This window comes from Sinocyclocheilus rhinocerous, unplaced genomic scaffold (assembly GCF_001515625.1).
Source record: "Sinocyclocheilus rhinocerous isolate Xijiao unplaced genomic scaffold, SAMN03320098_v1.1 scaffold3194, whole genome shotgun sequence".
In the NCBI taxonomy this organism is placed as follows: Eukaryota; Metazoa; Chordata; class Actinopteri; order Cypriniformes; family Cyprinidae; genus Sinocyclocheilus; species Sinocyclocheilus rhinocerous.
This window is the reverse complement of record NW_015653458.1, coordinates 216,477-231,097: the sequence shown is the minus strand read 5'-3', so window position 1 is coordinate 231,097 and position 14,621 is coordinate 216,477. Positions and strand designations below refer to the sequence as shown.

General features: G+C 38.2%; 1 protein-coding gene across 1 annotated transcript; it reads right to left on the bottom strand.

Moving 5' to 3' along the window:
- Positions 1 to 6,744: 6,744 nt before the first annotated feature.
- On the bottom strand, positions 6,745 to 7,641 carry LOC107715747 (leukotriene B4 receptor 1-like). Its single transcript, XM_016521934.1, has one exon. The coding sequence runs from the start codon at positions 7,639 to 7,641 to the stop codon at positions 6,745 to 6,747; it is 897 nt and encodes a 298-aa protein (XP_016377420.1).
- Positions 7,642 to 14,621: the final 6,980 nt, after the last annotated feature.

The following is a 14,621-nucleotide window of genomic DNA, read 5'->3' as shown; positions in this document are numbered from 1 at the left end:
TGGCTTTCACAGAGTCCAGTGAAGTGCTCTTGAGTTCAGGCGTTCCCTGTTGGACTGAGAGCTACAGTAAGAGGTAAAGAGGGTGATGTCTGAGCAATGGCACTTTCAGCCAATTACTTGATGTTTAGAGGAGGCACAGCTGAAAGTGGTTTGTTTAATCTGGTTAAAAAGTAGTCAGCTGAAATTCCTCATGGTGATATAATCTCTGGAAAAAATGCTTTTGAAGTTCAGGAAAATATAGTAGGTCTTTGTGTTAATCTCCAGACATGTATACAAAAGAAAGATTTCAAGATAGCCAATCATGAAGCCTAATAGCTTACAGTGGATCAAGTATACGTTATGAATTAGATTTTCACTCTTCTTAAGTCTGTCATTGTAAAGCTTCAGTCTTTTGGTTTATGGGACAATTTGAGTGAAAATACATGATTGCCCAAAAGGGATTTCCTGTAGGAAATATGTCCATGAACAAAGTGTTGTTAAACTCTTAAGTATATTCATTAGAGTAAATGATACCAGAATTTTCATTTTTAAGTGAACAATCCTTTTCAAATTATTTTTATAATGGCTCAGTATATTTTGAGCGATCTTCTCACTATAAAATATTCAATTAGGCTGTTAGTCCCTGACTTTTCCCCCTGGGCAAATCTGGAGCTCTCAATCACAGTTAACAGACCCTAATCTGAGAATTAGCATGAGGGTATTCCCTCTATCACAGCTTCCTCTCTGTGTGTAGTCAGCAGATAGAATATGATGATTCTGAAAGAAACAAAGCTGTCCAATGCTCGAGGCTGTTAGTACAGCTGGGTAAAAATAAATATTTCAGATTAGTTGCAATTGCTTCATTTAAATGGTCCTGATGTTGATTCTTATAAATTATAAGATAGATCTTTTACTCTGTGCCTATTTTTAATGTCAGCGTGATAATGCATTTGTATTGCGCTGTCTGTCCTGCTGATGTCACTGCGTTTTTTGAACTATCCCCCTTTACTGCATAGTTTGTGCCATGTTGTTCTTTTTGGCATCCTCAGCACCATCTTCAGAAATCATGTTTTACTTTAATGTGAGTTCACAGTCTGTGTTGAATTCAGTGCAATTAATGACTGTTTCACGAAAAATGACAGGATGAATCTTTTTCTCATTTTCTCTTAATTTGAAAGCAAAATTGGCATTTTTTTTTCAAAATAGAATCGAATCGAGATCTGAAGTTAATTAAATAAATTTTAATCTTATTATTTATAATTAATAAACTGTTATAACTAATAAACTATAATCAATAACAACTGCAGCCCAAACCTATGTCAGGCACAAGTTTCAATTTTATATTATAAAAAGTTTAGAATTTTTTATTTTTTATTTTTTTTGAATAACCAAATTAGCCCCCTTAGGATATGTTTTAAATGCATTCATTGTGGTTGCATGTAATAATGTGAAATAAAGTGTTTCTCTTCTTTTGTCATATTTGTTTGTACAAGACAGATCAACTGCAGATTTAGGCCCCGATCAGACAGAACGGGTTTTTTGCGTTTAGTGCGCTGTTTATGTGCCCTGGGCATCTCGGTTTTAGCCGCCTGCTGCACCTCACATTTTTGTAGAAGCGCTCTGAGAACCTGAAGTAAAGAAGAAAAAAAATCAACTCTGAGCAGAAAAGCACCCAACGTCATTCGTGGTTTTTTTCCATTGTCTAATCAAATGAATGGAGAGATGGACCTTCCGTTGTGGTGACTGAAGTTTACAGTTGCTTGGAACCATTGGAACCAGTGGAATGTCCAGAGACTGCAATGATGGAGGTCGCGGGTTACCCGGAGCTGTACTTTTTTTAAAGTTTCTGCTAATATGACAGTTTACTTAACAGCAAACCAAAGATTCTAGAGCGCCTATGCTATAATCTTTGATTAGACTGACAGGACAACTGATTTGGTGGTTGCCTAGCAACATAAAAATGCAGCGCACTGATCTTTTCTAAATGAAAAAGTGTCAACCAAAAAAAAAAAAGTGCTGTACACCTTGCGTTTTCAAACCTGAAAAACGCGTTCTGTCTGATCGGGGGGCCTTGATCATCTGCTGTATTACTGAGTCCTCTTACATCATCCAAGCAGAAAGACTTCCTCTGTGTCTGTTTCCCCTGTCACACACTGATTTCCCATCATCTCAGCAGCCCTGAAGACATCCCCTGTGCTGTGGCTCAGGTTACCATTTAGGGGTGTACAAAGAACACTTTGACCCACTTGAGAAAACAGAGTCAGACATCCTCCTGGAGCCCAAAAACTGCTGATTTATCTTAGCAGTAACAGATTACACTTGCTGTTACACGGGCTCCTTTAAGTATTGCGCCTGATGCCAATGTCAACCAACAAATCCTTTCAAAGGAACTGTCGTAATGCTTAGAAAAATTAAAGGCAGTAAACTACCCTTTGGGCTGTCTTTTATACAGCGACTTTTCAGCAGTTGTCGTTAACTAAAACTACAACTATTGAAAACATTTTTGTTAATTGGAATATAGCTGAAATAAAATGTTGAATGAAATTTTTTTTAATGAAAATTAGAAATATTGCCTTAGGAACTAAAACCAAAATAAAAAATAAATCTAAACTGTAATATTAAATAATAATGATAATAATAGTAAGCACACAACAAATTTACTAAGAATTTTAATTATAAAATATATAAAGATAAAACTTTATCAAAATATCTACTATAATAGTATATGCTGTAAATAATGCTAAAATTACAATGATTGTAATAAGACATAAAGAATAGCTCACAACAAAGCAACCATAGTAGAGTTAAAGTGCCCCTATAATGGATTTTTGAAAATTACCTTTCATGCAGTGTGTAACTCTGAATGAAAACAAGTGAATGAAAACATCCTGCAAAGTTTTAAATCTAAAAGTGCACCGGGTATAAAGTTATTGTCTTTCAAAAGAAAGAGTCGACTCCGAGTCATGAAAACGAGTCTTTTTTAAAACTAATCTTAAAGGGGTCATATGATGCAATTTAAAATTGTCCTTTCTCTTTGGAGTGTTACAAGCTGTTCGTGCATAGATAAGATCCCTAAAGTTGCAAAGACTAAAGTCTCAAACCCAAAGAGATATTCTTTATAAAAGTTAAGACTTGTCCATGCCCTCCTAAAATGCCTCATTTAAACACGCCCCCCACATATCTACCTCACTATGTGAAAGGGGTCATATGATGCGATTTCATTTTTTCCTTTCTCTTTGGAGTGTTACAAGTTCTTGGTGCATAAAGAAGATCTGTAAAGTTGCAAAGACTAAAGTCTCAAACCCAAAGAGATATTCTTTATAAAAGTTAAGACTTGTCCATGCCCTCCTAAAATGCCTCATTTAAACACGCCCCCCACATATCTACCTCACTATGTGGGAAGATTTGCATAACACCGCCCAAATGTTCACACAAAGAAAGAAGGCGTAACTTTTATTCTCTCTGTAGTATTGTTGCCGCCGCCGCCATGTCGTGGAGACATTAAAAGACATAAAAGAGACATTTATTGGTTTTGTCTCATCGCGCCGGGACATGGCATCACAGTATGGTAGGGGCGTAACATTTCCGTCACACGCTTGAGGTATTCGGCCAATCACAACGCACTGGATAGCTGGCCAATCAGAGCACACCTCGCTTTTCAGACAGATGAGCTTTGTAAAAATCGACGCGTTTCATAAAGGTGGAGCATAGAGGGAGCAACAATAATGTACATTGTGGAAAATAATGTTTTTTGAAACTTAAACCGCATAAACACTGCATTACACCAAATACACAACATAATGTTCTTTTTAGCAACGTCATATGACCCCTTTAAGCTGTTTCAAGTTGACGTCAACATGAAACATTAGCATATTTATGCCCTCCCACTTGTTGCGCGCACAGACCCGGGAAAACTTGAACCTCCCCTTCCTTCCTCTGCACTGTGAGGGTAAATCCGTTAGGGTACAGTTAGGGTATGTCGAAAAACTCCCAACTCATTTTCTCCTCCAACTTTAAAATCATCCTACATCACTGCAGAAGAACCGACCCAGTGTTTACAAAATGAACGTGCAAGGAGGGTCAGACACCCTTTACAAAAAACAAACAAAAAAAAAGGGTAAAACAACGATGTAGGGCGATTTTGAAGTTGGAGGAGAAAAGTGTTGGGAGTTTTTAGACATACCCTGACTCGAACCGTTGTACACAGACAGAGTACGCATGCGCCTCACAGAGCTAGACAAGAAGAGCATTTGTGGTTAAAAAGTGTATAAATATAAATTTTTAAAGAGAATGACCAATCGTTTTGCTAGATAAGACCCTTATTCCTCGGCTGGGATCGTGTAGAGCCCTTTGAAGCTGCACTGAAACTGCATTTTTAACCTTCAATCCGTTGAGCACCACTGAAGTCCACTATATGGAGAAAAATACTGGAATGTTTTCCTCAAAAACCTTAAATTCTTTGCGACTGAAGAAAGAGAGACATTAACATCTTGGATGACATGGGGTTGAGTAAATTATCAGGAAGTTTTCTATTCTGAAAGTGGAGTAATTCTTTTAAAAACTGATGCAGTCATGTACTCTGTACTGTAGCATGCAAAATACGTATTTAGCAGCTTGTAGGTCTCCGTCTAACCGGCTAACAGCAATATCTGTTCGCTCGCAAGTGTCTAGAAATGTGGCGATGAATAGTGAATGTTTGTCATTGTTATTACTTGGAGTTCTGATAAAGAATAGAGCAATACGTTGGTGTAGCCTACAAACAGCAGAGCTTTATCAATAAGTTTCTGCATTGGGATAATGCATATACCATGGCTGTTTGGGTGTTTACCACCGAGCTGTGGGCTAAGTAATGGTGATGGGCGTTCCGTTATTGACATGCGCTGCACGCAGTAGACCAATCACAACAGACTGGGTCATCAGACCAATCACCACAGTTTAGCGTCACGCAAAGGAGGGGTTTGGAAAAATTAATCGTTGAGCGAACCGTTTGGGAGTCGTTGAGCAAAAAATGAAAAAATAAATTAATATTATAAGACAATGAAAGTGCATGTTAACCTGTTGTTGGGGACTCCCACAACCAAAATATGAACCTTTCATAACCCATAATAGGGGCACTTTAATGATCAGGTCCCACTAGCAGTACTGGGCAACCAAAACTTAATTTGATTGGTTACAAGAAGCAGGTCAATTTGTTTGTACATTGCTGCCTCGTAAATCTTTTTGACTGTAATTAGGTTATGTATCTTTACTAAAAGTGCAAAAACACGGCCCAGTTTATCTTAGACCAATCCTCACCATCTGCCTCCATGGTAAAAGGATAGCTCACCTAAAAATAAAACCGTCATCATTCACTCATCTTCATGCTGTTCCAAATATGTATAAATTGTGCAGAACAAATGACGATGTTTGGAAAGTCTATGGGGTCCAAGTGAAAGTCTGTGGCGTCTAATCTTGTTTGGACCACAGGTTTAGAACAACAAGAGTGTGAGTAAATGATGACGTAACTTTCATTTTTAAGTGAATTATCCCTTTAGCGTGGGTGTAACTCTTAGAAGCAGGGCTCTGAGGGGTAACATGGCATTATTATGGCTCACAGTGGGGAAAGTTTGAGTGGTCTTTTGGGGTAGGTGACTGGACGGAATGGATCTACCTGCTGAGAGAACAGGCTCTGTGCTGAAGGAGTCATGCTGAGAGTGACTGGGTTTGCTAAGCCTTTTCCCACATGGAGGGTTCCATGCCTTTGATGGCTGTTTTAAAATGTCTATGACGGCAGCATTTGTATGTTTGATGGAAAATGTGTGTTCTGTAATCAAGCCCTTTCCTCTAATTCATCTACATATGCAGTGGAACTTTGTCAGATACAGATAGCATCTAAAGCAGCCTAAAATATGAAGAATATGTTCATGTGTGAGATTATGTGACTGTTTTATCAATCCATATTATAATTCTTTAAAGCATTCTTTAGTGACAAAAAGTGGATTGTCTGTAGTCCATTCATTCGTGTGAAATAAGAGATGTTTTAGTTTGTTAGTAAGTTTTTTGTCAGCATCTTAAAACTAGGAGTTCTCCACTAAATCCTGGGAGATCTTTTCATGTGGTGGACCTCCAGATCTCATGCATTCTTCTTGGCTGACTTCACTTCTATGGCTGCTTCCAGTCTGTGGCTCTACCTCGTAGTTCTTCAAAAGATTTGGTAAGGCTTAAAATGAAGCCTCCTTCATCACCCTGCTTGTAATGACCAATGTGGATTTTGATAATGCCATTGCGCCCCAATAAGCATCATTCATCTATGGAAATAAAACATATAATTTGCTTTTCAAAAAAAAATTTTTTTTTTTTTGTGTCCTGCTATAGAAAAATATATTTTAACTTATGGAGGGCATTTAGCTTACATTTATTCATTTAATAAATGCTTTTTTACAAAGTGACTTACAAATGAGGAAAATCTCAAGCAATTTGGTATAAGCCGATATTTATACACAATGTCAAGTTCAAAGTATAAGCTAGATTAGTACACAAGTTAAACTGTAAGAAAAACCTGTAAAAAGTAGGGCCCAATGTACTGTTACTGTGAAGGAATAAAGTATATTCAATTTGAGGAAACAAAGTATGATGAAAAGCTTTGTATGCACTTTCCTTTAGATACAGTAAGATAAAAAAAGAACACACTAAAACAAACACTAATAATAGAAACATAAAATGCCAGCAGACGTGCACTTTTAGTCAGAGGACTAAAGGAAGTGCATATTTTTAGTCTGAGTGTGTTTACTCCGTTTCATTCAGATTTTGTTGTGGCTGATCTGAATGCTGTTTTCTTCTGCATCGCAGCGTTCGAGCTGAGAAGGCGTAAAGAAAGGGGTTCACACAACTGTTGATAAAGAAAAGAGCGCCGGTTACATTGTTGCTGACATCTGATTCCCATGACATTGCCATTAAGACCAAGTTGTTGATCATAGAGGGGGTCCCAAATACGAAGAAGGCCACTACGATTCTGATGACCAGTTTTGTCATCCTGTGGCTTCTGAAGGAAGCTGACTGACTTATCCGTTGATGAAGTCGATGGTAGAAGCACAACAGGCTGAAGAGAGGCACAAAAAACATCACTAGAGTCTCGACAAGTAAGACAACTAGTGCTTCTTGTTTATTCGTATAATCCTGATAACATTGTTGAAACCCGTTCTTATTCTTCGTCACGTTTCGGTAATAAAGAGCATAAGAACCTAAAGCTCCGCTTATTGTCCATATTCCAAAAATCAGCCCCTTTTGACCCTTCTGCCCGAGCTTCGCCCATCGCTGTGGATACAGCACCTGCAGGTACCTTTGCACACTCAACAAGGTGACAGAAAGCACACTACTGTAGAGGCTCCAGTACACTACATAGGAAAATAACTTACACAGACCTTGGCCAAAAACCCAGCCGTTCAGGAGGGCATAAATCCACACAGGTAGAAATATCAGACTCAATAGATCCGATACAGCTAGACTCAGCATCAGTTTTGGGGTGAAACTGTCCTCCTTTATATGTTGGGCGAGCATGACCAGCGCCGCTATATTACCTGGTACGCCCAACGCACAGCACAATCCAAGAACAGTGCTGGATACGAGCTCATCCAGTGTGTTACGGGCAAACAGAGAGCTGTTAGAAATGTTCTGATACTCCATGGTCGTCTGCCAGTTGCTGATGTGAATTTAAAGTTTGAGGTTTAGTCTAGAAGAGGAATAGTTTTACTCTCAGTCTGGCCATATAAGGTGCATGAATGTGGTTTGTAAGTTGCACTTCCTTCTTTCATCCACATCTAAAAATGTGATGCAATGCAATAATGTGTATTAGGGAGTTGATGATGCCACAGTGCTGAGAGGTTGCACGGAGGCCTAGCTCCCGCATCTTTCAACATTTTTTCGACTTTTACCTAGACAAAAAGTTAATTTCACATCTGATTGAGGTTTTATTTCGGAGCAACAACATGTCTAGCAAGGATGGAGGTACTTATCCGGCTGAATTAGGTCCAAAAGCCCAACGAAATCTGAAGAGCAGACCCACCGACACAGAGTCACATGATGGCGGGTCCATGCGAATGTGGCTACTCACTTAAGCCTACATGCGAAGTCACGGAGTGCATCAGCAAAGTTTTGGATGAGAAATTGTCTATGTTCACGAATGCTTTGGGTGCTATTTTGCAATTGCAGTGCATTGAAGACCACACTAAATGTATTAGCAACACGGAGCATAGAGTCTTTGACATAGAAGACAATGCTACCTCGACTGGAAAAAAAGTTAGGTGACACAGAAAAGTTAATGCAGATGCTGTCTGAAAAGGTGAATGACTTGCTGAACAGGTCAAGGCGAGAAAATATACGAATCCTAGGCATGAAAAAGGGGTTTAAAAATGCCCACTGCATTTTTTTGCATCATGGCTACCAAACGTTCTTAAGCTGGACACAGTGAAAGGTTGCTTTAAAATTGACCGGGCGCACAAAAGCCTTGGTCCACAGAGGGGTGACAGACCGAGTCCAGTGCTCATTAAACTCCACAATTTCGCCAACAAGCAACACATAATGTCTGCTATAAAGGTCAAGCGCTACCTGGAGGTGGATGGTCAGAAAGTTTTCATTCTGCAGGACTTCTCTTCTGCCGTCAAGTAGAAACATCGGAGTTTCAACAAATCCTGCGAGGTGCTGATCCAGTGTGGCATTCGTGTTACTATGCGATTCCCGGCTGTGCTCTGTGTCACATATGAGGGCCAGAAACATTCATTTCATTGCCCGCGGGAAGACCAGGCTTTCTTGAATAGTTTGCCTTAATTCTGTGACAGCGGATTTCACTGTACGGTATTGAATTGAGTTTATTGTCATCATCATCATATTGTTGTTCTTTTAGACAGAGGAATGACCACTGCTCTTTGATCCCCTGCTGAATATAAATATTGACTGCGAGGTTATTATAGATTTATATGTGTATATATAGATATATATAGGTATGTTTTTTTGTTTTTTTTTGCTGTTTGTTCTGGACAATTTTTGCTGTTGTTCCTGGTCTCTATTTTTTCTTCTCTAAGTTATGGATGCGGGAGTGGGTTGTTAAAAGATGTTTTCTACTGGTTTTACTATAAATAAAACCAAAAACCCATGGTTACTATAGTTAAACCATGATAACCACAAATTAACCATGGTTTTGCTTTAAGGCAAGCAAAGGCCTACCCACTAACCACTTTCTGTATCCACCACTGACTCTAGGGTTACTCAATAGAGGTGCATGTTGTCACAGGAAGCCATTACATGTTTTTCAGCAGAATTTAAACAGTAAAGCAATGTAAAATATAAGGAAATATCAAACCATTTTTATGACCAGCAGATAGTCTATTGTAAATAATAAAATGTGTAAAATTAGATATTTAAAACAAATGCAGCAACTTTTTCCAATAAACAATAAATAATACAACTGACCCCAACCTAACAAGAATAAATATAGAATTTCAGTTCTAGTTAAAATATACCTTGATTACACTACTTTTGTCTGAATGTATACTAATGTGTTTTTTTTTGTGTGTGTCCTGCTATAGAAAAATATATTTTAACTTATGGAGGGCATTTAGCTTACACAAATTAACCATGGGTTTGCTACACTAACCATAGTTTGACCATGGTATTTGTAAAACTGTTGTTATACAAATGGTAATCAATATGCCAAAAAAGCAATTTTACTATAATAAAACTATGGTTAATTTTCATAAGGGACCTGGAGACCTTGTGGTTCTTTTTATTTCTAAATTGTTGAAATTATATTTTGCTTTGTGAGTGCCTATCATGTCCTCTTTGAGGCCAAATTTCAGATGTCTTTCCTCAGTCTACTCATATCATTGGGTGATACTAAGATTGTCTCATTAAACCTTGAAGGGGTCAACCATGTAATTAAGCGACAAAAAGTAATATCTTACCTTACAAGGGAACAGGCTCAGATTGCAATAGGAAACCCATCTGACTGAAACAGAATACTTGAAGCACAGTCGAGGGTTGGTGGGCCAGGTTTTCAGTTCTATTTTCAAATCTCACAGTAGGGGAGTAGCAGTCTTGATTCATAAGAAAATAAACTTCAGGTTTGAGGATATGATGAAAGATACAGGATGACATTACATTCTTATTTTAGACCAGCTTTTTGGAGAAAGGGTCCTTATCAGAAGTGTGTATGCCCCAAATACATTTAAACCTAATATTTTTCTGAATTAATTGCCAATATATCATAATTTTCTGCTAATCACATAAATATTGGAGGAGACTAACTGTGCGCTCGACCCCAGCTTAGGCCTTAATCCACCTAAACATATAGCAGCTTCGAGACAGGCTGCTAAATTGAATAACTGTGAACATTTGGGCCTGCTTGATGCATGGAGAATCATAAACCCTAAAGTTAGAGACTTTACATATTATTTGCACCCACATAGGAAGTCCTCTAGGATAGGATAGAATATAATGTGTTTGTGTCTAGACAGGTCATGGACAGAATAAAAGATTGTGCTATAGGCATACAGTGGGTATAGAAAAGAATCACCCTTTAAAATAATCACGTTTTATTGCGTTGCAGCCTGAAATGAAGACGGACACAGTTTTTGTTTTATCCAGCTGTATTTACTAAGTGCAACTTATAACATCCAAGTGTATACAGTACACAGTATACTTTTTTTCTGTTGGTATTGACTGGTTCACAACACCTTATTTCAAAAGCTTACTTTCTTTTCTATTCAATTGATCATATTTGGCGTATTTGGAAGAAAGCTCTCAGTAATGAGTATATTGATGACGACAGGGTAGATACAGTTAAATTGATCAGAAGAATATTTACTTCCAATAGATTGAAAAGCAATACAAAATATTGCTGAGACTCTACATTACCCAATGTATTCTGAATAAGATGAATAGTAATCACTCTCCATTATGCAATAAATTCATTGCATTGTTTTTGGCATTGACCAGTCATTAAAAAGTTCTGGGATGGGGTGGCACAGAAGATGGTAGATATTTTTAAAATAACATTTAATAAGGACCCTGGGTTTTTCTTTCTTGGTCTGCCAGCAAAAGATATTGCTTTAACTGCTAACCGGTTTCTACTGTGTAATAAGTTTCTGTTACTCACTAAATGCATTTTAATTGAGTGGATTCACTCTAGACCCCCATCACTTTTCCCTTTGATATCGAGAGAGCTTCAGAATGTTGCCTATGGAGTGACTTACTGCAGTGGTTAGAGGTGATGGTATCATGTTTAAACCGAGGTGGAGCATCTACCAACCAGTTTACAAGAGATCATATTTAAGGGAAGATTTGTATTCGAATAAGCATTTTATTTCACTGAACAACTTGATTACTTTGTATTGTATGAGATGGAACTTGCAGCCACCTTAAATATTTATAATAAAGATGCCTGAACAGCCATCTATATTAACAAAATTTGTATCGCAATGAAATTATCAACATCTTCAAAGTACAATGTGACGTCAAAAAAATCGTTGAGCCGTTTTGGCGGAAGTGACGAACTGCAAGCTTTGAATGCTTATATCTTCTAAATGCGAATTTTGTCACTGTTTGGAGCACACTGCCTTATAGATAACCTTAAGACTAACATATTGATACTAACACCCAAAAAACTTTAATTTTGATTTCATGGGGACTTTAAGGTAAGGTTATATGGGTAGTCTCAGCCCCATCTGTAACTCCACCCCTTGTGTGATGTTTGCGTGTTGTGAAGCTTACAAAATTCCCTGAAAAACACATTGGAACACACAAATATTGGGCAAAAGACTATATTTTTCTAGATGATTCAAGTATTAGCCTTATAATTTGACCAAAATCAGGTATCTCAGATAACAACGTGATGTTGCTATCTACCTTATGGACTAGACTGTGTTGGAATCGTGCCTATAATGTGTTAAATCTTGCTTTGGTAGGTAGCTCACTAGACTTTGGTAACATCTCTTTTGGAGGCTTTTACAGTTGTGTAGAGATAACTGTTACTAAATAATTTTTAAGAGTAGGATGATGAATACTTTAATTTGCAATTCTGTTTGTAGTATTATGTGCATTGGTGTTTTTCCAAGACAAAATGAGTAAGACCAAGCTTCTCCTGGTTTCATCTCCTGCTTTAAAACTCATAGTGTCACCTCAACACTTCATTAACTCAACATGGCCAATAAAAGCAGAAGGTTAGAGGTCAAAAGTGGGCCCCTGTAAGGTACACACCCTAGCTCTCAAGGTCAGAAAATGGTCCAAAGTTGAGAGCAGTGCACTTGCTCCCATGAGACAGAGAGTATCTAATGACACCTCAGCAGGATGCTGGATTGGTACATGACTGTAAAAAGGGGCCCTGAGGTTGTCTAGGTCATTTCTCTTCTTCCTCTCCTGCATTCTAATTGGACAGGTGGCGACAAGTGGTGTGAATGCACAACCATATGAAAGGTAAAAGGGTGAAAAAAAGGTCTGATGGGATAGCTCAGTGTGCAGTGGGTGGACAGTGCTTTCCACCGTGTTACGGTTCATGACTGCAAAATGTTTCCACTGAACACTTCAGTAATATCAGACATTAGCATTAGACTAACGCTAAAATCTCCAGTACGTTTTCTCCCCTAATTGCATTTCAGCATGTACATAACTCACTGAAGCCTCTAATGATGCAATTTAAATCCAAACAGAGCAGAGCAGGGTTTCCTCTATTTTCAAGGAATAGTCTCAACAATATTAGGGTGACCATATGTGCCATTTTCCCAGGACGTGTCCTGGCCAGGATTTGTTTTGGCTTTGTTTTCCTGTTTTCATGCTTGCTGAAGGTAATGATCGAAAAGTAGTTTGACCAATAACATGCAAGCATTGTACATAATGGACCAATCATGGCGTGTGAGAAGGTGGGATCTACTGTCAAAGCGATGCAATTACGCGTACATATTAGGTGTTTTCGACTTAAAAGCAGTGCGGCTCAGACCGATCAGTGTTTGACATCAAAGTACCTCGAGAGCGTTTTGAAAGCAACCGTCTGTATGGTACTTTGATGTCACACACCGATCGGTCTGCACACGCAAACAAAGCCAAAACCTAGATATTTTAGGCAATATAGAAATCCTGGCCAGGACGCATCCTGGGAAAATGGCACGTATGGTCACCCTAAACAATATGCAGATCACAAAATGAACATTCTCTTAAGAATCTTTAAAGACTGTATTTATCCAACCCAGTCTCATAAAAATACGTACCTCTGGGTACTTTTCTGCAACATCGTTTTTACGTACCTTACTGCACGTTTCGCCGCAGTTTCAAAGAGAAATGTCCACTGAGTGGCGCTAAAACACGGGTTCAATACGTGAACCCTGGCACGTTTTTATTACGTTGATATAAGTACGTATTGCTGTGTTTTTATTACGTTGCTTCAGGTACATATTGCGGCGGTTCAGAATTCAAATATCCGGGGACTGTCGCTAAAAGTTAATGCTCTATCGTGTTGGAAATATGCCCTACACCAAACCCAACCCTAAACCTACCCGATAGTGTTAACAAATGCAAAACTGATATAAAAACGCATTTGTTGATGCAACCGTGTCATTTGAACTTAATTATATGCAGATTTGAATCGTTTTGTCGAACTGTAGTTACACGGGATTCGAACCGCGTATTTCGCGTCTCGCGAAAATGTGCCCCCGGGTACGTTTTTGCCATGAGACCAGGTTGTATTTATCTTCTGTAGAGTGAATTTCATAAAAGCAATGTTTCCTTGAGTGTGCAGAAGACTGTTCAACTGTAACATTTGGATAATTAATAGCGAACCTTTCATATGTTAGAGCAACAGCTCATTTTCTACTTTTTACCCCCATCTGGTAGTGCCTAAATTTACTATAGACACCAGAAACTCCCACAAATCAAAAGAAATTCCTTACAGGAAGGGAGTCATTTGTCATCCTTAAGACTAGAAGCATGGCAAGAAAACTAGCATGCTTATGTGGCAGAAAGGAGTGAATTATGGTATCAGAGGTTTATCCATTGCGTTCTTTCAGGATGGGCAGCTCACAGAGCTCATGGAAACTTGTCTCTGTGCTTGAGAGTAGTAATATTTATATCTATCAAGATGCCTACCCACTGAAGGTTGTCAGTGAATTTGTATTCCACAGTGGTCTGTACATACAGTGAAAAGAATCGCCCCCTTTAAAATAATCACATTTTGTTGCTTTGCAGCCTGAAATGAAGACGGACACAGTTTTTGTTTTATCCAGCTGTATTTACTCAGTACAACTTATAACATCCAAGAGAAACATATAACAACATGTCAGAAAAAAAAAGCTGAGTTGGAAAAAGGATCACCCCCTTGTGTCAGTATTTTGTTGAACCACCTTTAGCTTTAATTACAGCCTTTAGTCTGTTGGGATATGTCTCTACTAACTTTGCACATCTAGAATTTATAATATTTGCCCATTCTTCTTTGCATAACTGCTCAAGTTCTGTTAAATTTACATTTACATTTAGTCATTTAGCAGACGCTTTTATCCAAAGCGACTTACAAATGAGGACAATAGAAGCAATCAAAACTAACAAAAGAGCAACAATATGTAAGTGCAAATGACAAGTCTCGGTTAGCCTAACGCAGTACACATAGCAAAGTATTTTACATATAT

Bases quoted from the DNA above. Each gene is read 5' to 3' on its own strand.
- LOC107715747 (XM_016521934.1), bottom strand. From the start codon at position 7,641: ATGGAGTATCAGAACATTTCTAACAGCTCTCTGTTTGCCCGTAACACA.